This window comes from Rhyacophila brunnea, unplaced genomic scaffold, assembly GCF_057557595.1.
Source record: "Rhyacophila brunnea isolate RB1 unplaced genomic scaffold, BYU_Rbru_1.0 scaffold_6, whole genome shotgun sequence".
Taxonomy (NCBI): Eukaryota; Metazoa; Arthropoda; class Insecta; order Trichoptera; family Rhyacophilidae; genus Rhyacophila; species Rhyacophila brunnea.
In genome coordinates, this window is record NW_028233276.1 from 47,058,727 (window position 1) to 47,083,875 (window position 25,149).

At 33.5% G+C, this 25,149-nt stretch overlaps 1 protein-coding gene across 1 annotated transcript in view; it reads left to right on the forward strand.

Moving 5' to 3' along the window:
* trh (PAS domain-containing protein trachealess) overlaps positions 1-25,149 on the forward strand; it is a 637,328-nt gene that overhangs the window by 564,918 nt on the left and 47,261 nt on the right. Inside the window, exon 9 of the mRNA XM_085957070.1 lies at positions 9,608-9,797. Within this exon, the coding sequence (XP_085813196.1) occupies positions 9,608-9,797 (190 nt within the window). The remainder of the gene's footprint in view (positions 1-9,607; positions 9,798-25,149) is intronic.

The following is a 25,149-nucleotide window of genomic DNA, read 5'->3' on the forward strand; positions in this document are numbered from 1 at the left end:
TAATATAATTTTCTAAAAATATTTTTTTACATATATTATCTGTCTATTTATTTATTACTACATATATTAATACAAGTAAATATCATATGATTTAATTTCATGTGAGGTAATCAAGCAAAGAGGCGTATCAGTATAGTAAAAAGTGCAAAAAAAGTGCAAAGTTGTAAAACATATACTATATGTCACCTCAACAGAGTCAGTGGTTGTTTTATGTACGTTAAGGGGGGACATGCTCGTCGAAGGTCAAAATTGAGTTTTTATTGTATATTCAAACCATGATCCTGGACACTCCTTAAACGTTGTAGATAATATATTTATATAATTTTGAAGCCTTATTATCCTTTATAGTTATTTTAAACATTTGATGACTGCATGAAGTATTTTTGTTACATAAAATAGTATTCTTTTAAACCTCTCGCTCTAATGTTTTAGAATATAGTCATATTTCGGTACATAACTGTGCAGTGGTGTTAAGATTTTTTACATTTATTAATTTTTAAACGCATTTATAAAACCATTAGCATAATTTATTACGAGATAATTTTTGTAAAATATTCACGATAAAAAATTATATTGATAATCTCTGTGATCCCAAATTTGACAAGAATTAGGCATTTTATTATTCAAAAAATCGGCAAGATTAACAAATTTCAAAATGATTCTAAAGATATTTATAATAAGCTATGTCTTTGAACATTTAAGTCTGATAGACATCTTATGAATAATGATTGCTTTATAATAATTATTGACCTAAGAATAAGGTAGTGTTTTTTTGAAATACGCCATTTCTTTTGTCATTCCCCAGTGGTTAAGCTACAAAATACGGCCGTAGCCATAAATTGACAAACTATAATTAAAGTAGGGAGTAAAATGATATTAACGCGCGTGTTTGAACATGTACCGTTTAAAAAAAAATAAAAATAAATTCGGTTAAGTACATGTTCAAACACGCGCGTTAACACAATTTTACTCCTTACTTTAATTATAGTTTGTCATTTTATGGCTACGGCCGTATGTTGTAGCTTAACCACTAGAGAATGACAAAAGAAATGGCGTATTTCAAAAAAACACTACCTTATTCTTAGGTCAATAATTATTATAAAGCAATCATTATTCATAAGATTTTTATCACACTTGAATGGTCAAAGACATAGCTTATAATAAATATCTTTAGAATCATCTTCAAATGTGTTAATCTTGCCGATTTTTTGAATAATAAAATGCCTAATTCTTGTCAAATTTGGGATCACAGAGATTATCAAAATAATTTTTTATCGTGAATATTTTACAAAAATTATCTCGTAATAAATTATACTAATGGTTTTATAAATGCGTTTAAAAATTAATAAATGTAAAAAATCTTAACACCACTGCACAGTCATGTACCGAAATATGACTATATTCTAAAACATTAGAGCGAGAGGTTTAAAAGAATACTATTTTATGTAACAAAAATACTTCATGCAGTCATCAAATGTTTAAAATAACTATAAAGGATAATATGGCTTCAAAATTATATAAATAGATTATCTACAACGTTTAAGGAGTGTCCAGGATCATGGTTTGAAAATACAATAAAAACTCAATTTTGACCTTCGACGAGCATGTCCCCCCTTAAGAGCAAGGTGTTGAGTGGTTTGGAAGCATTTTAATGTATGATAAAATGCCACTGCAAGTTGAAAAAAGACCACAATAGTATTATTCCTATATATATAAGAGGTGTATCAGTATACTAAAGGGTGAAAAAAGTGCAAAGTTATAAAACGTAGGCATACCTACTCTACTAAACGCCATTTCAAATTTTACTAATTTATTTATACTGTACTGTACCTATATGTTTTTTTGAAAATCACACTGTATTCGGTTAGAAATTGAAACTGTGAAAATTTATTTATTTATTGACAGTATAATATAATATAATAGATAATATTAAATAATTTCCTTAACCCATATAACGTATGTACGACTGCAGCCTCGTTTGGGGATGACACGATAAAAAGAAGATTTATAATATTAAAAAAAATTGTATTACAAAAAGAGAAATTACTAATATGTTTCTACAACTGTAATCTATAACTTCTCAATGAATACCTACTTCTTGCCATTAAAATTATTGCATAAATACTAACTTTCCACATCTTACTACCAAATACGTCAAATGAATAAATCCATTATATCATAATTTTAACAGTAATTATTTGTATCACCCCTATCTAGACTGCACAAGTCAAATGCGTGGCTTAGTGCATTTTTCTTAAGGCCGAAAGCTCCCAAGTGCATTCATTGCAATAGTGTGAACAATGACACCTTTACGTGATAACAATAACTGCATTATGCAGACGCCTATTGACTTTACAACGAACACCTGATTCTTTTCTTACACCCTGATTGCATATTCCAGTAATACTATAAGTAGGAGTATATCGATTCATTGAATGGATGATGCAATTATCGAAGGTTTGGTAGTTTATACCTAGCATCATAATATTTTTTTCCAATGATAGCTGTAACTAGGTACAATACAATATTGACATTTTTTATTCATTATAAGTTTCACATTTTTTTATTACTATAATTTTTAGTAACTCTTTTTTTCACATACATATTTATTAAAATAGTACTGGCACAAAAAATAGGTAATAGTTTATTGTTGTATGTATCTAGTCGTATCTACTCTCCCACGATTGCCGCGCGGCTTAAGCGTCGGCCTATGGCGTCGTGGGTCCCAGGTTCGAATCCTGGGCTTGGCAAGTACACATATTGTTTTTCAATGTGTATGAGTCAGAGTACGGACCTAATAGGTTGAGCAATTGGCTGACATCCATTTCTCGAAAAAACAAAATCTGTTAAAACCTCCACTCATGGAGCCCAATGAAAGATAAAGTCGTATTTTATTCAGATGTTATTATAGTAGACACCTTTTCAAAGGATTGTCAAATTGTGTGACAAGCAGTTACCTACACAATTAAGCCTCAATGACATTGAGCTACTTTACAAGCTGCTTGTTGGCGAATTTACAATCTGCTTGTAAGCTTGCCCAGTGTCATCATTGAAAAAGCTAACAAGCAGATTGTAAACCATCTACCGAGAAAAGTTGAAAGCCGATCAACTTTACATACTACACGCTGGCGTGTGAGCCGCGTCTGCGCAGTAGAGCGATAGTAGCGACCTTTCAGTAAAAAAACGAACTACTCCTGTATACGTCCTGTCAAAATAGTACTGAAAATAACGGTTTTAACTCGCTAGCTTGTTGGCTTCTGAGCTAGTGGAAAGTTTTGTGTGTCATCATCACAATCGCAATAGCTGACTCGCCCGCTTTTAAATTCGCCAACAAGCAGGTTTACAGTTTGGTTAGATAAATTTGGTACATCACTATTTAAATATTTAAAACGATAAGTGGAAATCGAAAATAATTCCATTGCCAAGGTCGATTATTTTAAAATTGTTAAATATGTTATTATATTGGAGGTTGGTATAACTTGTTACTATTTTCATGGTGATCGAGTAAAATTTTTCTCAAAAATGATGTTCTGAATTTGAATTGTTATTACAAAGATTAATAATTAATACCACTTTATTCAATAGAGACCCTGCCCAATTGACATATTCATTTTATGTAATACATAATATAGACTATAATACTTCTCTGTCGTATATTATGATAGATTCACGGTCTCTGTTCTCTGTGTAATAAATACGAACGTGTGGAGGTAGGTACGTCTTCGAAAGTCTATCGATAAACTTGATGTCGTGGGTCTATTTACATGTCATACGGCGCGCTTTTTTGTCGTCAAACGAAAATATTCCCTTGTCTTGTCCTGTCTCCTCCTTCCTCCTCAAAGTGCCTGATTATTATTCACGTCGTGCATTTTGTGAGAATTTTTTCTGCTTCTCCGGTACTCAGTTAGCTTTTTATCATTTCCTTTATGGTTTATGGTTAACATTTTTATTACTACGCGCCGTTTTTGTGCAAGTACTATACGGCTTTGTTACCTAGCTTTACAGCTTATTTGGGGATTTTAGTTTTGAAGAAAATTTACCTTGCCCTTAACCCATTGCACTATATATTTTTCAACAACTATAAACAGAGAGATTTATTTCTAAGCAGAGTTTCTATAAATTTCTTAAAGAATTAGAAAGAGGTTTATATAATAATTTAATATGAAGACGTTAAGCAGGTCATGTCAAATTAATACATATTTGAATAACCTACGTTAATAATGATTGAGAAACATTTCTGATATAATTTGAAAACACAGATATTTGTATTGTATTCAAACATGAAAATCTAAGATAAAGCAGGCATAAAAACTGAAATAAAACTATAAGGAGTAAGGACCATTTCAATTAGGTAGGTAATTTAGATTTTTTGATCGGGCATATTACTTCATCCTGTCACGGCAGAGTACCTATTGGGGTATATGGCAAACACAAGGTCGTGCCGCTTCCCTTGGTCTAACGTCTCGCGTTGTTCCACTGCGGATGTTTTTGATGAATAGCATTCTGGTTGACCAATATTGGGTCACTTTTTCGAACGAAATTCGAAGAAAAACTAAAAAATGGTTCGACTTTGATTGTTATTATTTTTGTAGGAGGTTACGAGAATTGATTAAACATTTCCTAGGGGTTTCTACGTGGCATAGACAAAGTTGGAAACAAATGATAATATAGATTCAAACCACCATTTTTTATGTTGCTACTAAAAATCATTATCTTACTATGTCCCTCAGGGAGGCAGGCAAAGGAAACAGGTATCATGGGTTGACAGGAGCCTGATGTGGTTTGATGGTGTTATCCTTCCTTCATCTTCTTACCAAAGACTGGACTTTTGTGCAACTCATGAGTACAACGCAGCTGTTACGTTTAAAGGCTGTCGTCTTGATGGTAATTATCAGGTGATTTACCTTCAAGGATGTATTTAGACTAAATGGCGAGAAGATGATAGGAAAACAATAAGCTTTCATGTAAGTTAAAACATTAAAGTTTACTCACGGAAATGCGAGTACATATTATACATCGGACAAGATAAACGCGTTATAAAGATTCTTAAATAATTGACAAAGGGCGCGAAGTGCGTGTCTCTTTTTATACATTTTTAGTGATATCATTTGAATTATCTTATTAACGTCTTGTGTGTGACATCCTGTATAGCCCTGCCATCCTGTGTCCATGGTCGAATGACCGTCTGATGCCCTAAATTTGTGTTTATCAAGTTGGAATATTCTGTAGGTACTGCATCATAATACATGGCCATTGTTTTGTTGGTCACTAGTGTGGTGTTCGATGTGTAGGTTGAGGATGATGATAATGACGAAGTCTACGATGTAGCAGGTTGAGATTTATTAGCAGCGTATTGGTACAATAGTATATTATACATGATAGTTACTAGCTAAGTACTTGAATTCGAGTGACATTGATATAAATTATTCTTCGTTATTTATACAATAAAAGTAACACATTAACATAAAATTCTGGTAGATAATCATATTAGACTAATTATAGAATCAGCGTTTTAAATTGAGTAGCGAAATGAAATATCATTTGTTATTACAGTTGTACGAAAATATGATACTATAAAAATGATTATTCAGCTAATACACCGTAATGATTTATAATGTGCTGTGATATTTAATAATATACCGTATTTAATGTCGCCAAACAACTTGCTGATTTAGCTATGATTGTTTGCTGGAAATGGATTCGCTGGGAATATATTACTGTGAGTAATTTGATATTGTTATAAACAATATATATTTGATCGCTTATTATTCTGCAGCTACAGTTTATTAACCCTTATAAACTTGCAAAGTTTGGTAGGTATAACCTCCTCTGAAAATTGGGATGTTGTAGGTATAACAGTACGTTTAATAATTAGGTACAAGTGTTAGTTTATATCTTTCCTCAAGTCGACAAACAACGGTAATCGTATGCATGAATTTATATGGAAAACATCTCGTCAAAATGAAATGTCAACGGTACCTTTGTACCTTTTGTCATCCGAAATGTATTGCTCGGCACATAGTTACCTTTTAAAAATTGTATTTTACGTATGATAAAGTCATGAATGAGTTTCGGCTGCCGGTTCCAAACTCTTCCGAGAACTTGATTACGTGACACACCGTCTACAATTCGTCACATCAGATTATTACCATAGGTACCTCCACATCACTAAACACCCACACAATGAGAGTTTTCCTGGTAGTTATTTTTCACTACATCCGCTCGTATATGGATGAACTTCTCAATATAACCAGAATGAAGCGTATTTTTCTTCCAACTGAATACCATTTTGGATATTTAATGCATATTATTTATAATCAAAGTAATATACTTAACTGAACAAGTCTTGGAAATATATAGATACTATGTTTGTCTTTTTCAACTCGCAGTGGCATTCTATCATATATTAAAATTCTTCCAAACTACATAACTCCTTGCTTTCCATGTACAAAAACTACCACTGCCTTTGATGAGTTGGCTGATGTAGAGTATACGTTTTATAACTTTGCACGTTTTTTGCACTTTTTACTATACTGATACGCTTCTTTGCCTGATTACCTCGCATAAAATTATATCAAATGGTATTCACTTGTATTAATATAATCGTCGCTGTAGGATTGGTTTATCGAATTGACCAAATGTCAAATATTCAGGAGACGAAAAACAAATTTCATTATCCTATATTTAAATACATGGAGGTATTTAATTTTTTGTTCTTATAGCATATGAATGCTGTATGCATTATAAAGTAATTTAAAGAAAGGGATGGTTCTGGTCCATTCAGATACAAAAAATCAATCATTATTAAAAGGTCGATTTCGAGAAGAACGGATATTCGACAAACCAATCTATAGCGACGATATGTAGTACTTAATATATACATAAATTGATAATGCATGTAAAACAATTTTTTTTAGAATAAATTACATCATTTTTATCCTAGAGCCGGAGTGCAAAGTTATGAAACGTATACTCTATACCTAACGTTATTGTAGTAATGAAAAACATCACTAATAATCTTCAGTCTGAATATAAACAAAACTGAACTACGTAAGATTATTTTTTAATAGTATTTATTTATTTAAGAAAACAAAACATTGTGGACATAACAAATTCTGAATTTAAGACGTACACAACATGAGATTTACATTATAACAAATATTTCCCTCACAAGAGAGTAGAAGAGAATATATAAAATAATAATAATAATAATACAATTAAAATAAAAACATACTTAAGTACAATTTTATACAGAAAAATAAAATTTCGAATACAAAATACATAGCACGTCACCGAAAATGTCTACGTCGCTAATGGTGCCTGATAAGCTTGACACGAGGAAACGGTTCCGATCCAAAATAAATCATGGCTGCGACCACGTAGGTAATTGACAGGCGCATTTAAATTCAAATTCATTAGGACACCAGGATTGGAAACCATCCCTCGCGATAACAGGCAAAAGTGTTTCACGATTAGAAGAGACCTACGAGATTCAATAGAGTGAAAAGCACGCATGCCTTGTAGAAAGGCAGTCGGAAAATAATCATCTGACGAACTATCGAAAGGAAAATAGTTATATGTTTATAGTTATACTTTTTGCAGATATGCGATTTTATCTCTCGCTATCATATGCCTATATTAATATTTTCATAGTGCAATAAAGACTGGATTACGATAATAATGCACATCTACAACGATGGCGCACTTGTGTTTTTTTATGTATAAGTCATACATTATATTTAAATATTGATAAGCTTACATTTTCTTTCGACATAACTACTAAGTATTGTATTAGTAATAATAATTAGTAATAGATTAAAAAAAGATACCATTCCTATTAATCACCCAGTAAAAGGTTAGGTAATACTTACTATGTATTTTATAAATTATCCTTTTTCGATAGTGTGGGTGGGTATGTTTTATATTTACTTCCAACTTTCCTCGCGCTGACCTTTTTGACCTGTTTTTTCGTCTTCTATTAATTCCCATAGACTTTAGAAACCTCGGCGTGTATGGCATTTTTTATTAGTTTTCAACACGTGTGGAATAACAAACGAATTTGCTTTATGGTCAAAATTAAAGCCTGCATTAACACGCGTGACACGTTTTAATGTCATATAAATAAGTTTTGCATTTTCATTTATGACTTCTTGTAATTCTGAATAATATTCTCCTACTGTTTCGTAATTCAACGGCCCATCAAAAAAGTATGTAAGATAATAATATAATATTATTATGTATTATAAAAAAGACTATATCGTTTTATTACAAATGAGTGGAGTTGTTACATTATTAATCCTGGTATCCGGGTATTTTCGGACACTAGCGAGCGTTCGGCAATCTTCGGATTCAATGGGTAAACAGGCATGAAGAAATTTTTCTTCTTAGCATTTACTTACTCACAAAGCCTGCACGATGACACATCTTATCGTCTGTTTCCAAATACATACATACAAATGCAAGAACTATTTTTTTCCTATTTACATACTCGAGTCGAACATAATAATATAATATACAGGGAACTCAGAAATAATGGGAACTGAAATACCTAACGGGTGTGGAGAAACAGGCAACCGATCTCTAGTGTGGAAGAATATGGGATAAACGTGTTAAGAATATGCTTGTTTTTCATTTTGACAACTGCTCTCGTTTTATACACTGACACTCATTCAATATTGGTGTACTTATTTGAAGTTACAACATACACTATTGCATGTCTATAATGTGTGTTTCATTTTCGTAGGATACTCACACATTCAAAACCCTGCGTCAAAATGTAGTTTATTGGGTTATAATCTATCGGAATTATATTTATTATCTGTTCTGTGATAATATAATGCCTAACGGCCCCAACGCATGGGTTCGCTACCAACGCACTATATGCGTATATGCACATCGCGCATAAATACGACTATTTTTCTATGATTACCATAGTAGACTGGGAAAATGAAGCGACCGGACAGAATCAAAAGCGTATTCAAAATACTATTGCCTACTTAATATGATATTAAATACACTGGATATTAGTATACAATATTTTGTATATTTGACCAATTTGTTTTACAACATACTATTTTATAATACAGATTGAAGTGTTTCTTTTAGATTTTAAAATAAATAAAGCTTGTGGCCATCGAGTTATATGAGTATTTTTTTTTATTAATTGCTTTATTCGACAAATTACGTATTATAAAACCAAAAAGAATTTTTGTACCAGCGCATCTATTCTATACACAAGACTGCTTCGATACAAAAATATGAAAAACTACCCTCGATAGTTGCCGATACCAGTCGTGTGTATATAATAGATGCGCAGGTAAAGACAACATCACAAACATACCATGCAGTTATACTATGTATAAGTTTTAGACAAAAATATTCTTGCAAGTAGGTACCAACATTATAAAAAAAATATGAATAATATATTGAATTGCGAGTAGTTTAATCATTTTACCGTGCAACTCCAGTTACAATATAGGTACCTCAGGATAGTCAGGATCATGACCGCTGTGGTCGTCATATTGTCTCAACCGGATATCCAAAAATGTACCATTCTTACCGTGAATCTTATGATAATCACTAATGTTATGTATTTTTCTTTTTTTAGGTCGAAATGACCGGAAGTAGTATCTTCGACTACATCCACCAATCCGACCATGCGGAGGTGGCCGAGCACCTTGGCCTCAGCTTAGTCAGCAATGGAAGTTCTGGGGGCGGTGGAGGAGGTGGAGTTAGCTCACCAGCCAGTGCCCCTGATGAAGATGGAGCACCCAATACTGGAACCAATAATCCTGATGGTAAGTCAACATTTCAACATTCTTCTTCCGTATCTTTATGTCGCTCGCCGGTCATCTTGTTTCTTTTCATAATAATTATCATAGCATCGCGCAGTCATCAAATTAGTGCTGATCTCAGGGCTCGAAATGGACCGGAGCGCACCGGAGCGCCGTTCCTGTTCGTGAAATCGGTAAAATTATCGCTCCGTCTCGTGGAAAAAATAATTTGACCGTCTAAGCTAGATAGGCCATATAATAGAAAATCAAACACACTTATTTTTATGAAATACACAAACAATTTGATAACTATGTCTTCTAACTATGATAACTATGTATTGTTCTTCAGAAAACTGTCGAGCGCTCCGGTTCGTAAACTTTTTCATTTCGAGCGCTGGCTGATCTGCTAACATTGAGACAATAACCACAACAATAATGTATATAGTTGAACAGCGGCGCGTTTAGTGACGTAGAGGCCCGACGCACTGCCTGATTTTGACTTTTGAGGCCTCCTACGATAAAAAAATGAACAATCTAATTATAATTTTCCAAATAAATCCATGCATTCATACAATTTTTATGTTGTATCATGATATTACACTATCTGTAAATTATAGTCTTAGTCCAATGAAAACAAATATGTATGACTGATAAAGTTTATTGTGCACTATTTATGTCGGATCTTAACAGCTTACCTCCACCCTTCTCCACTGAGCAGTCTACATATGATAATATGCTATACGTGTTTAGTGATATAGAATTACTTCATTTGAACATATTCAATAAATTATATTCTTTGCTCAGTAATAGTAGAAATATCGCTAAAACTACAACATAGGATAATACAGTTTTTTTTTTACTAATTCAATAAAAAAGGTAAAGTTTGAGGTCCATTGACTATCGAATTGAATAAGAAGAAAGGAGTCGTATCATATTTTATTGGTCTATCAAAAAATCAATGAATGGGCAATTAAGTAATGCGGTCAGAGGATAAAATTCACCATAACTTCACCGAAAAACCACCACCATGACGATGAATGAAACATTTCCCAAGTGAAGTGAGGCGCGACTGGCGGCGAGTAGCCGAAGCTTCGCCCTTGAATAAAGAATTATTTTGAAAATACATCGACTGCTTCCGCGCGCCGCCGCAATAAAGAAGAGCGCTGCATTCGATTACACACGCGATTGGTTCGACCTGCTTTTTTCAAAATGTCCTCCTCGGGTGGGTGACTTTTACGCGGGAAATTATCGCGGTGACGTTAGATGCGATAGTTAAATAGTTTTAATATTAATTGGCAACATGATAATATAGTATTTATGGTTAGTAGGAGTCATTGTCATTTATTAGATAAATAAAATGCAGCGCTATTAATTTATGGAAAAATCCTTCAGTTCACAATTCAAATGTGAAATCATATCGCTAAGCTGAAATGCTAACGGACTTGCCACATCAGTGAAGAGACCATTGTTGCGACATAAAATTCTTGAATTCTGGCCGTTTATCATGAAACAGTGAGGCGGTTGCTTCGTAGAAAGCCTCTTCTTCTTCTTTGTCCATGCCCGCTCCTCAGTAGGAATAGGTATATGGACGCCAGTCGGTGGTCCTGTCCTCCCATATCATAATCCTGTACTCCCAGTGGATGCTATTTAACAACTGGACGCCGGTTGTTTTTCTGAGGCATCCATAGTACGTGACCGAGCCAGGCCTAACGTAGCTTCTTCTCTCTCAATGTGATGAGAGAATGCGTGATCCGCTCTTTTATCTCCTCGTTACTCATAATATGATACTACACACTTGCCGTAAAGCGGCACCGTCAGAATGCAAGCTTTCAGTAGGCCACATTTGATTTTAACTGAGTAGAGTCCCAGACATTCCGCATCGAGTTGAATAATTATCCAGTCATTCCAATTAATATGGACGAAAATGACACTCACTTTTTTGTCAGGTCTGCCGAATGGCATAATCTGTTCTAACGCCATTACAATAAACGTGATATTACTATAAATTCCCAATGCTTTTTGTTGGGTCTACGGAATGGTTCGCTTCGAATGGGTACGCTCAAATTAACATTGACACTAGAAACACTGTTCTAACGCCATTACAATAAAGGTGATATTGCTATAAATTCCCGATGCGTGATATCGCATAATGGAAATTGCGTGACGTCTACCTATACATGTGCGAATGTCGCTATGCGCGAATTTACTTGCTAGCTACTATATTGTGCGCGTACTACTGAGTGCGTTGTCTATTAATAATGTTATTGAGTCATTCCCATTCAGATACCGAGCTTTTCTGCAAAGTGCAAAACATCAATCAACGTTTTTTTAATCCTGGCAACATAACTATTGCTGCACTATTGTTACCCTTTTAAATGCACTTTGCAATTAATTAAATATTGATATAAGACGTACTATTTATAATAATTTTAGTCGTATAGATGATGACGTACAAATGATTGAGACTTTGAAATTTTATTGTAAAGCTCTAATCTGACAGCACATATCGGAAGCACATTTGTCTTCTTCTAGTGGGCCTCTTCTTCTCTCGAATGCTGACTCTCTTATTGGAATCATAGTAGGTATATACCTAGTACTTCAATCTATAATTAAAATATCTAAACAATGTTACCATTATATTTACTTGGCCTCATTGTAATAAAACAAAATTTATGCTGGACGCCACCTTTACGCGTGGGAACGTTTCAGTGGTAAGGCACGATAATTTTCTCATGATTCGCCAGTCACTGGAATTATTTTCGGTTAGCCGCACTCGCTGCCCACATTGCCTAGGTACCCGTCATTGATAGACTATAAATGACTGATCAAGTATACGGTATATCACCGCAATAGACAATAGACATACTAATTTCAAACATTTTAATGTTACTCAACCTGAAATTATTTGAATATTGGAATTTGGAGTTTTTACATAAGATTTAGGGACGATCTAGCTTATTAAAATGCTTCGCAAAAAGGATTTGCCATTGGTAATGTTTCACTGCTTCATCGTCTTCAAGATTTTGAGTAGGTATATGAATAACGTTTACTTGTATGCAATAATTACCATGTTCATTAAATGAATAGGTAGATACTAGATGTTTCAGAGAATGAATCTACTTTTTTTTATTAGAACAGCACGTAAGTCCTAATGACAGTAAGTAAGCAGTCTAATAATAGTGTAACTCAGTGGCAAGGGGGCGGAGGTAGGCTGTTAAGATCCGACAGAAATAGTACACTTTAAACTTTGTTAGTCATACTTATTTGTTTTTATTGAACTAAGAATACAATTTATTTACAGATAGATGGTGTAGATTAGTTTTTAAAAATCAATTAAACCCTGCCTAAACTAAATTATAATTTTTAATTAACTACTTATTTCTTTTTATTCAACGAATAATTAACGAAAGATTAATAGCTTGATTTGGAAGAGCGCTGATGAGCAGGTATTAAGGGCCGATAGTTAAAATTTGTCGTAATTAGTATGTCACCTTGTAGCATAGTGGACAATGCGTACGGGGCGTATACCCAAGAGATGTAGATTCGATTCCTGCCGGGTGTCTTACTTTTTTCAAAAAGATTTTTTCTATTGGTTATAATATATTTTCTCACAAGTGTTTTTCAAAATTATGTATGTTAAATCATAATAGTTTTGGTACCTATATTTTGGGCCGTCCGACAAAATTGTGCACACTTCTTCATTATTTTTTTTCGTTGCATTAGAAATCCATAGTATTACTCATGTGGATGGCTAATTTTTTTTAAATTCATTAAACCCTGCCTAAACCAAACTATGATAGATAAACAATATTATTATATCTATAAAATATCCAAAATGATGTATTATTTAATGGCATAATTTTAGATATTTTATAGATTGAAGTATTTTTGACTATTATATAAATTATGGTTTAGTTTTCGCAGGGTTTAATTGAATTCTAACAACTAACCGACTCCATATGTAAATAATTGTGGTATTTGCCTAATGAAAACAAATACATATGGCTCACAAAGTTTAGTGTGCAGTATTTATGGCGGATCTTAACAGCCTATCTCTGGCTGTAACCGTTGTAATGGCAGTGAAATAATCACATCAAATGTAGATCGAAAAGATATACAAATCGCATAGTTGTATTGTAATCTCATCGGGAATCGAACCCGTGCCCGGGATAAGAAGTTATTGTTTTACACTTACGCAGAAAACTCGTTTCATGGCGTGTGAAGTTTTATATTATTAAATGAAATAATCGTTATTTTCGTAGCCGATTGATGCATATTCTTCATTCATCTTTTTGAATTAACTCAACTATTTTGAATTAGAAAAAATGCTAATCATTTTACATGGATCACGGCAACAATGGTCCGACTTCTAACGTCAGAAAAGAACCAAGACACCTTTTTCATCGATTTCAAACTGATTGATTTTTTATTTACCCTTATTTCGAGACTACATTCAGATTGTTCCACACTTAAGAATGTCGACGAAAATCCGTAATAGATTTTTTCAACACAAGGATGAACGAAGAACTCTTCTGCCTGTTTTTTTCTTAGTACATCGCACAATACACCTGACCAGGTAAATTCACGCCTGTCGTGTGTAGACGACTAGGAAATTATTATTGTTAACATGCGTTTTCAATGAATTTCAAGGTTTTGTTCGTTAAATCAATTATTAAGTGATTGATTGATATCACTGAAGAAAGAATCACTCGGAATAGATAGGTCTTAAAAATAAAGTCTTGGCTAGAACGGAAATTGAATTTTATTTGTGTTCAAATGGTCATGCTAACAAAATATAAAATCAATAAACCATTTTCTATAATAGGTATAACTTGTGAAGGAACTGGGAATACATGGACGATTTCAATTTATGGCTTCACTAAACTTTTAGTAATAAATTTACTCTTTTTTACCATGTTACATCCAAATAAACTCATAATACCTATGGGCATGGCCCCCATGGCTAGGATCTTTGTGAGGCCCCCCTACCTATCGCCAAGATTAAAACCAGTGTGACGCTCCACAGTAGTGTTTTTCAAATGGCGTTCACTGTAAAATTTAGGGTGTTTAGTGTATTTTTTATACTTAATCCACTTGAATAAAATTATGAAGTTAATATCACGTAATGACACAATTAAAAATTACATCGCACAAACACATATTTCAAAATATAATAATTATTCAAGGAAAATAGCGCCGCATGCGACTTTTTTTACTATTAGAGCAAATTTGTGAGTTGTGTATTTATCTCACTTATTTGGTGGACTCGCCACGCCGGGCCCCCAGGCTAGAGCCCTGTCAGCCCTCCCCCATTGTGGGGGCCATGCCTATAGGCATACACAGAGTGTAAGTTGAATTAGCCGATTTTTGTGTTTACGAGAAATGGATGTTAGCTAATTGCTCAACATATTATATATATATATAGTCTAGGTCTAAATAAACATTGAAAAAACAACATGTGAATTTTCCAGACCTGGGATTCGAGCCCAAGACCCCACGACATTGTAAGATTGACGCGTAGCCACTTAACCATCGTTGGCATATACCTACTCTAAATTTAAATTACACTGTATACTGGTAAGTTTTCTGACATGTGTACTGAATTTCTTCCGGTGTTCCGCTGGTCTAATCCGCTCCTATCTGTGGATGCTCAATGTGCAAGTGCAGCGGCCGCAAGAAGAGATATTCCAATCCTTGAAAAGCGAGATCAGTGAAGCGTGGATGGTCGCATTACATCATCATAATAATTCTGTGGTCATCTCTGTAATTCTTACACTGACGTTAAAAAAATACACGCAAGCTGACGGATGATTAAACTCAGTGGTATGATATTAAAAAAACACACTACTTTTTACTGCTTGCCAGAGTTATTACTTACAGTAATACAGTAGGCTATATTAAAATAGATCATTACAGATTATATTAAATCTTAAAATGCTTGGTTCACATGTTTTCTTCCGGAAACACTCTCGTATCATCCCCTGGGGTCGGCCATCCAGTGACGTCCCTAGACAAAATGCCACCACTACGCAGTGTCAAAATGGCGCCACATTTTGTTTATACAGTACTTTTTATCATCGTTTTATAACTACGATATCTAAGAAATGTGTTGTATGAATTTACTAACAAGATAATATACCATTAAATGCCATCTATGCTTCAATAGACAAAATTGCGAGTCTACGGTTTCAGATAGGTACATTTAAAAATACACCTGACAACTTCCAAAACTCGCGAGTGACTGACAAACATATATGGATAAATTTTAAATTATGTAATTATAGATATACCTACCTATAATTCAAATAATATCATTCGCAAATCTCCACGTGTCATTGCTGTTCACCAATAATGTGACGTCCAAGAACAACGGAAGTAAACTAGACATCGTTCTGTTAAAGTACCTAAGTAATACATTTTAGATCCAACAAGTGATATTTCTGTTATTACTTAGTTTAGGTAGCTATTTCTATATTATAACATGATTCTACTCGATTTGCCGCCCTTTGAGTAACTACCGCCCCCAAGCGACGCTCAATCTGTCTACCCCCACGGGACGTCACTGCGGCCATCAATAGAGCAATCTTCCCTCTATCATCAGTCATCACCAATCACGGAGATTCTACGTTTAAAGAATACCTTTCTCTAGGTAATCAGTTGGGTAATACCTACTGTATTTATGTCCACGCATAATGTGGCGTTAGTCCTACTGTGTGTTTCTGGTTTTGATACTACATTAAACTTTGTCAGTGATACATGTTTGTTTTTATTGAACTTAAAACTACAATTCACAGATGGAATTGGTTAATTTAAAAAAAAAAAATCAACTAAACCCTTGCCTAAACCAAACCAGAATAGTTTTGGTACCTATGCTTTGGGCGATCCGACAAAATTGTACACACTTTTTAATTCATACTTATCTGTTTTCGTTGAATTAAGAATAGGTACATTATTACAAATGGTGTTCTTAAAATTCATTAAGCCTTACTTAAACCAAGCCATAATACCAATATATAAATAGTATTATATCTATAAAATATCCCAAATGATGTATGATTTATTATCTGTATTATAAATATTTTATAGATAGACGAGTATTTTTGCACTATTATCTATTACTTATGGCTTGGTTTTCGTATGGTTTAATTGAAATTTAAAAACTAGCCAACACCATCTGTAAATTGTAGTCCTATTTCAATGAAAACAAATACGTATAACTGACAAAGTTTAGTATGCACTATTTATATAGGATCTTAACCGCCTACTACTCTTCGCCACTGAATTATGTGCATGGTAGGTAAAACCCTCGGTGTTTAAACAAAAAATTAACGTATCTGTAAAAATTTGTTAAGTGAAAGATGTGGACGGCTCGATTTTTAAACGCGCACATATAAAAGATGTTAGAAATAAGAATCTCACACATCTTGATGCTCGGAAGACAAGCGCGAATTATGTATTATGGTACATGTCGCTGACTATCACGTGACGTCACAGTAAGCTGCCGCTACGGGAAAAAAGTGTCTAACGTCGTTTTTCTTGGTGTTTAAAATGTTATCGACTGATGCTCCCATCCTGTAGCACATTTTGAACCTTTAAACTAACATTGTCAGTTGGCAAAATCTGCCGAAATCGCCAGAACAACAATGAGGTCACCTCACGTTTAACTGCACTGCATCGACACCTGCATAACTCAATGAACGTTTTTATCATCTTCTACATGCCTACACTTTTCGACTATCATGTAAAAATCACGTTTTTTTTTGTTTTTAGCGGTTGGCACTATGTATTTTCTATAAGAATATTGTCTATTATCTATGGTCTGCATATTGGGCTTTGTTCAAAATATTATCTATGGATATAATATTGCAAGTAATTTTAACGTACGCACACGTAGAAACTGTTAAAATTAATTGAAATTAGCATGAATAATTAATAATAATTCAAAATACTAATACATTAGAGTTGGCACTCTCTACAATTGAATTTAGAGAGGTGGTGTTCGTTCAAAATATTTTGCAAAATGACGAAACCATAGACTAAATTTGTCGCCGTGACAACGTGACTGTGACGTGACATGCATCTCAATTTGATCACAACTTTACTGTCTGTCGTCCCCTCAACAGATATCTAATTAGATGGATAGATAGCCGATACTCAATTTTGCAATAATCGAACGCAACTAATTTTAATTACTTCCGGTAGATAAAAAGAAAAATACCTACTATGTTGATTAATTGAACTTGGATTAGCGGTAAGTATTTTTTTATTAATTTTCGGATATCGGTTACAGATCATAAGACATAAAATATATTGTTTCGTGTCATCCTTCTAAAAATATATTGAACTTTTCCTTAAATTAACTTACTCAATCGATCGATTTCTGAGTCACGATCTCAATTATTAGAAACCTAGTGCAGTAAATTTGGATGCCTCGGTACTAATTCTCTGTATACAAAATAATTAATTATATAAGAAATTACTGTGACATTTTCTAGACACCTTTTTTGACAGTGCACCACTACTTGTAACATGCAAGTGTGCCTGTTGTACGAGGCGTACTTCAAGATTATTTCAGGGGTGCTTTATAAGAGCGGCCAATCATGTTGAATCTCTACAATGTCGAAGCATCATCAGTCGACTTAGTCAAGTCGTATCATTGGTAGAGGAATGCTTGTTCGAATTTAAAAAAAATATATAAGAATATATCGAGATTTAGGTGCGCCATGTAAATATCTATTGGTATCAATTAACAATTTCCTTAACATTATACGAAACTGGTCCTGATCATTGTTAAATTGACTAAGTATATTTCTTGATGTTAAATGTTTAGTCTGAAAATGTTAAATGGTGTTTCCCAACCTTATTTCTGCCAAGCCCCACTTCAACGCTTCAAAAATCTACATGCCCTCCCTATCAAAATTTTAGAGTTACCTAACTAATTCTGAAATAATAATTACAAGATAAATAGAACTTTTTATTTACAACGATTTTAATCTCCTGTTGAATCATATAAATTTGATTTGACTAGCTTAAACGATCAAAAAAAAATATACTTGATAGAAATACTGAATAATGAAATGTCATTCCATATTGATGTCCATAGTTGTAACGCACGTATATATTATTTATAATAATTTAGTTGCTAGGACCCCGTAGCAACCAATGATGGAACTTTTCATACAAAACAGAATTAACTAAAAATGAATTCAATTCTACTTAAAGATGGCTAAAAGTATTAAAAAATGCATTGGCATCGTGTTCTGATATATTCTAAAATTTTCAAATGTCTAGCTAGTCGGGAAGTTAGTTAAAAATCGATTGCAAGATTTGTACCGGACAAACAACCACCGGACAAATAAGAATACGACCTAAGAAAAACGTTGTAAAAAATGAATTGCTTCAAATAAAAAATGCACATAGGTGATACTATTTTTAATTGAACCTTCGTAAGTAAATATCTATATTACGAATGTACAGCTCGGAAGAAAATTAGTAAGATCCTTGTGCTTCGTCTTCAAATGATTTCAAGATAACCTGTTTACCCCCCAAAACATTCAAATTGCCTCCTGGTGGAGGTCTTTAGATTTTGTTAGGTTACCCAAATTCTATGTAGTTCTTATTTATGGGTATGTGTCATATTAAATCTTCATTTATCTCAGAATCTCTTTCAAATATCAGAAGACGGTTTTCCGCTTTGTTATTAACCTAACCTAACCTAATATTCTGATCCATATGTGAGGACAAGCTTTGGCAGTATTCCGAACACTTGACTAGTAAAGATATGTAGTGTTCTTTAGTTACTACTAATTAAAACTTTTATTGTATGTGTATGAAAGAATATTCGCAAATAATAAAAACACAACAATTTTTAATTATTAGCGTTTAATGATGGAATCAAAGGGAATAAGTTAAAAAGTTACTCATTTGTTCCAAAACAAATGACAATAATAAAAAGTGAAAGCATATCTCATTTGTTTTTAAAATAAATGAATATGCAGTAAACTGCATTACCATTCAAGCTTTCATTTATTATTTTCGCCAATATTGATGTCACTACAGACATTATTGTTATTTATTTTAAGGCGACAGTAATAATTATTGTTCATTGCCATTCATTCATGCCTTGCCACGCTTGGCCAAGCCGACAATCTCACCCCTGCCGAGATGCATTGTGCTTCTTCACACATCGACTCGCCTACTGTATGTCTCGCGGGTGATTCGGCATTTTCGTCGAAAGGCAGTCGATAATGGCCGAACTGGTCGCCGGATAATTGAAAAGTTAACGATTCCATCGGAATTTGCCCCTCGCGACACTGCTCGTTGTTGGGTTGGTACTGTTTGTTGAGCCCGTCCTCGTCGCCCGATTAATTGATTTATTTTAACCAATGTCGTGACGTCAAAAAGGTGAGTGGTGATTCCTCATTATTTTGGTTACAAACTAATCTTTTTTTGTTCAAATTTTATTTAACATTACAATTCTTCAAAAATACTGAATGTTGGATCACTACGATACGAATATACCATTCTACAGTCACGCACATAGAACAATAGTTTGGGGGGGGGTCCATTTCGGAAAATATTCATAATAATAACATGTTAAGGGGTGAGGTTAACAAAATCTAGCAGGTACCACTGACTTCCGAATTTAGCCTGCTTATTATTTATAGCTTCTCGTCGCTTCAACCGCGGACTTTCGAACTTTTCTAGATCCATTTCCAATACCCATAAACTATGCGTTATAACAAGAATTATGAAAATGTGCAGCTACAACTACGAGGGGTCACCTGAATTCACATCTGCATCCACAAATCTTTGTCGAATGCGGTTGTATAATGATCTTAGTTGTTAGAGTCTCTGTTCTGGCAGAACACACTAACCGGAGAATACTAGTTTTGAGTAATTTGACTTTGAAGTTGTTAAAAAGTTTGAAATAATGGTCTATCATGTGAGTTTATTAAGTAATTGTAAAAAGGATGGCTTTAAAATAAAGACTGTTTATTTATTAAGAAGATTTCCAGACGGTAAAATTTGAAATAATGAACATTTTGGTACTAACTCAATATCTCATTTTTTCGAATTAGTGTCTTCTGCCAGAACAGTGACGTAGTGTACATTTGTGTCATCTGTTGTATCTTGTAATTTGGACATGCCGCGTCAGAATATTAAAGCAAACAATGGATTCTTCAGACGGTTTCACCAATTCATGAATGCCCCGGTCGTACACTGACATAGGCCTTACTTTACTACTTGTCACTATCATAGAATGCCTCGAGGAGAAGGGTCAATCCGTTGAGAAGGCCATTCGATAGCCAAATCATCATTTCGTTCTTATGTGGATCTGTCCCGGTAATAATTAATTATTCATTTGTCTAATGTATTTTATTTAAAAATAACGTTACAATACCAAAACTCGATTACTTAGTTATAAATAAAATATCGTGTTAAATCGATGTTTTATGCACAAAAAATAGGGTACAAGTCGGTTATGGGGAAGCCAGCGGCAAACATATTTTGAAAATAATCGATATAAGTACTGGAATATCAGACTACATATTTTGTTAGGTTGGGTTAGTTCAGGTTAGGTTGAGTTAGGTTAGGTTAGGTTATGTTTTCATTTTTGAATTCATGAATTTTGCCAAAATCGGCTATGACAATAAGCGCGGTTCCCGCCTGGCTTCCCGATAACCGACTAGAACCAAAAATAGTAATAGAACTATGATTTATTCAGCAATAATCATTTCATTGTGACTTATGAGAGTACAATATTATATTAACAACTACATTATGCATCTAAATATTCATAATAACTAAATCTCTTAATTGGTTATAATATTATGTTGTTTTAGTTGTAGACATTATATCATTACATTGGATTAATTCTCTGAGTCCAAAAAACTACATGTAAATAAAATTAACCATTTGAGGTCGCAATGCGTCTTCTGAACCAGACATCTCACCACTCGAGCTTTAGGACAATACCATATGAATTCGATCGATGAATGTATCTAACTTACTGTATGTATATAACTGTGTGTAGTTCAAATGAAATCTTCGCTTTACCCAACTCTGATTTATATTATTTTTAAGCCTTCCGAAGAGGATTGATTTCAAATCAATTACTCTGTATCGCGCGAACTGAATCGAGTCTCTTTGTGATTCAGAATGCGTCTTTAGAGTCTTGAGTCACAATCAATCGGAAGGCTCGAGATGATTTCGAGAGTCGATTGCTTTTTGTAATCAACGCGAAAGGTCAAAGAAGATCCGATCGTTAATCAGCTCACATTGTTGACTGTGACGATCCACTACTTATTGTTTGATGTCATCGCCATCGTTTGAAACTTTTTTTTTTAGTTTATTTTTACGAGTATTTGATTGAAAATCTAGAAAGCAGATTTAACGGATCGACTTAGTGAATCTCGGTCTCAAAGATTGAAAAGATTTTAATTGATATTTTTTACAAGATGAAACAAACACAAAGGAAAAAAAACTAGTATTCTGATGATCAGTGGTAAAAGAGAATAGTTTATTCATAATAAATTGAAATGAAACAAAGTATATGAAATATGCGCACAATCCTTTGCACAGTTATTTTAAATTATTTCAAGACCTCAAATGTGCATGGCAATAGGGACATATTCATGTAATCAAACTGACCATACTTTTGACATTGGGAATAATTATTGAGATGCTAACCTGCCACTCTTTCACATAAGCACTGCATAACCGGTAGGGGGGCGGATTTATATGCAACAAAAAACATTATTATATGTATGCATGTATGTACTTAAAACCAATAAAATATGCACTAAAACCGAAGAAATATGCATTTAAAAATTGACATTTTTTGTGGGAAAATTGTAAATACCCACTTTACCCAATATTACTGACAAAAAATCGAACAAGTAGTTAATAATTTTTCAACATAATACGATAGCAGAACAAAAAAACACAAACAATGAATATAAAGTCAATCAATTATTACAATTTTCAAAATAGCTTTTTCACAAGTACAAAGAATTGAATAATAAATGCAATGTAAACCAAACATAACTTAAAAAACAAAAACGACACACTGTTTTTTGCCCGAAAAAAAAATTACCTACAATTTTTTTTTCAATATTATGCTCTGGCATTAAATTTTTTTACATAGGTATCTGTCAGTATGTTGTTTATATGCGGAAAACGACCTCCCAATGTCCACAGAGGTGATTGGGCAAACTTTAAATAAAAGTGCCTGAGTTGACTTCACTTTTTCTGATAAATCCACAGCTCGGAGATGGCATTAAAAATGCAAGTGCATCTAAACTATCTACCTTCCTAACTTAGTTATATTTCGATAAAATAATTTAAAAAAACTAAAATTATAAATTCAAAAGCTCTAAAATATGCATTCATTTATGAAATATGCACCAATGTCTCAAATATGCTCTAACGTCTCAAATATGCATTTATATGCACAATAAAATTTCGAAACAGATTTCTGTGCAAGTCTCATAGCTGTGCATAAACCCTTACAAAACATGCACTAGCATATATATCCGGGCCCTGTGCATAAGTTATAAAGTATTCAAAACGTACCTACATTCAATTCAATCATTAGCTTTATAGAGTAAGCTTTTTTTATATTCTTATTAATAAAACTGAATATAACAGGAGCCGAAATATATCTATTGCTATCTGCAATATTTGTGAATAAGAATTTTCAACATTGTATAAACATTAAACCCAATTTCAAATAATTGTCCGTACCTATTACATTTCGCCATAATATCATCGTACCGGAAAGAGGTAGCCGTATGCCATTTAAACAAAAAAAATGACGCTTTGCTCGTGGAGCATTACATACAGTAATGTTTCGATTTTATTAATTTGATAGGTACCTACGACTTGACTACCTATCAAATATCCCAACTACCTACATGCTAAACTACTTTGAAATTTTATATAAATGTATACGATATAATTGTATTTTTAATTTACTTACGTACCTATTTTTTTTTGTCTTTTCCTTGTATTCCGGTGGTTTTAAGTGTTTTATTGAGACTATAAATTGATCTCAATGCTATACGGCTATCAGTTTTCAATGCAACGTCTTACGGTGAACTGTGATACGACCAACTGCATACGTACAATTTTCTGAATACGCTATTGCTTGGAGCCGAAAGATATCATCAAAATTGCTTATTGTTGCTTTGTCAAAAAATAAATGAAACCATTTTACCGGAATCAGAGGCTTAGATGGTTTGAATAAAATGTATAATTAATCGGTGCTTCAATTTTTTTTGTATGATGTGTGCTATTCTTAATACAATAACAGATTTACATTGTTAAAAATCTTCTATCACTTCATGACCCTGATATAAGTTAATTGTTAATAAGGCAATCTGCTTGTTTGTGGGTACCGACCCTACTGAAGAGAGGGTGCCAATATCATTTAAAACAAATAAATTTTAGAGGAACGTTTTTCATGAAATACTTCAGTCGTACGTACCGTTAAATAATAAATAATATTTGCAAGTCCGTTCGCTCTGGCGTGGACTCAATAGCAAGACCGCATCACGTTGCATTGCGCGGTCGGTGGCCAGGGACCGCTGGACGTCTCAGCTGGAGCGTGTCGGTCGTTATCGGAGAGGCATTACATCACTTTGCACATGGACGCGGATCATCTCGATCGAGAGGGTGCTTGATGCAACCGCAAAATAATTACAAGATAAGCAATTTTGTAACGCACCTGTGATGTAAAATGCACTTTGTAAATGCTACTGTTTGAAATTGTATGGTTATCCATTGTTATATAGTAATCATTAATAAATTGAGTAGCCTAAAGTCATAACTCACGTATTCCAAAAATTGATTTAGATAATCGCAAAAAACCACCAAAGCACTGTTTTTTTAATTAGAAGAAAATTTTGGAGCTCCCTTGAATATTAATGAGTGAGTGAGTCGATTTTTTTTCTAAAATATAATATGTACCTAATACTTCTAGGCTGCAGACACACCATATATTCCCACTACTTTCCAGAATCATTTATCATGTCCCTAATTAAAAATAATTATTATTGAAGATATTATACATAATAATATTAGCGGTTTATTTTGTTATGTAAAAGTACGTAATTGACGAGTGCTTATATTATTATAGTGCCCTTTGATGTTAATTGAAGATTTTTTTTTACGTTTTGGATAATATTTTATACTTACCTAACTTACTGTTACGAGGCCCTTTTTAAATATTCTGACAAATCTATCGCGTCAACTGCGTCCAAGAAAATCACCGTTGGGTTCGAAGGCTCTGATCTCGACCGATACAGTGGCAATATTATAAAAATGATGGGGCCCGTTTACTTAAAAATAAAAACTACACATTATTTTGGAT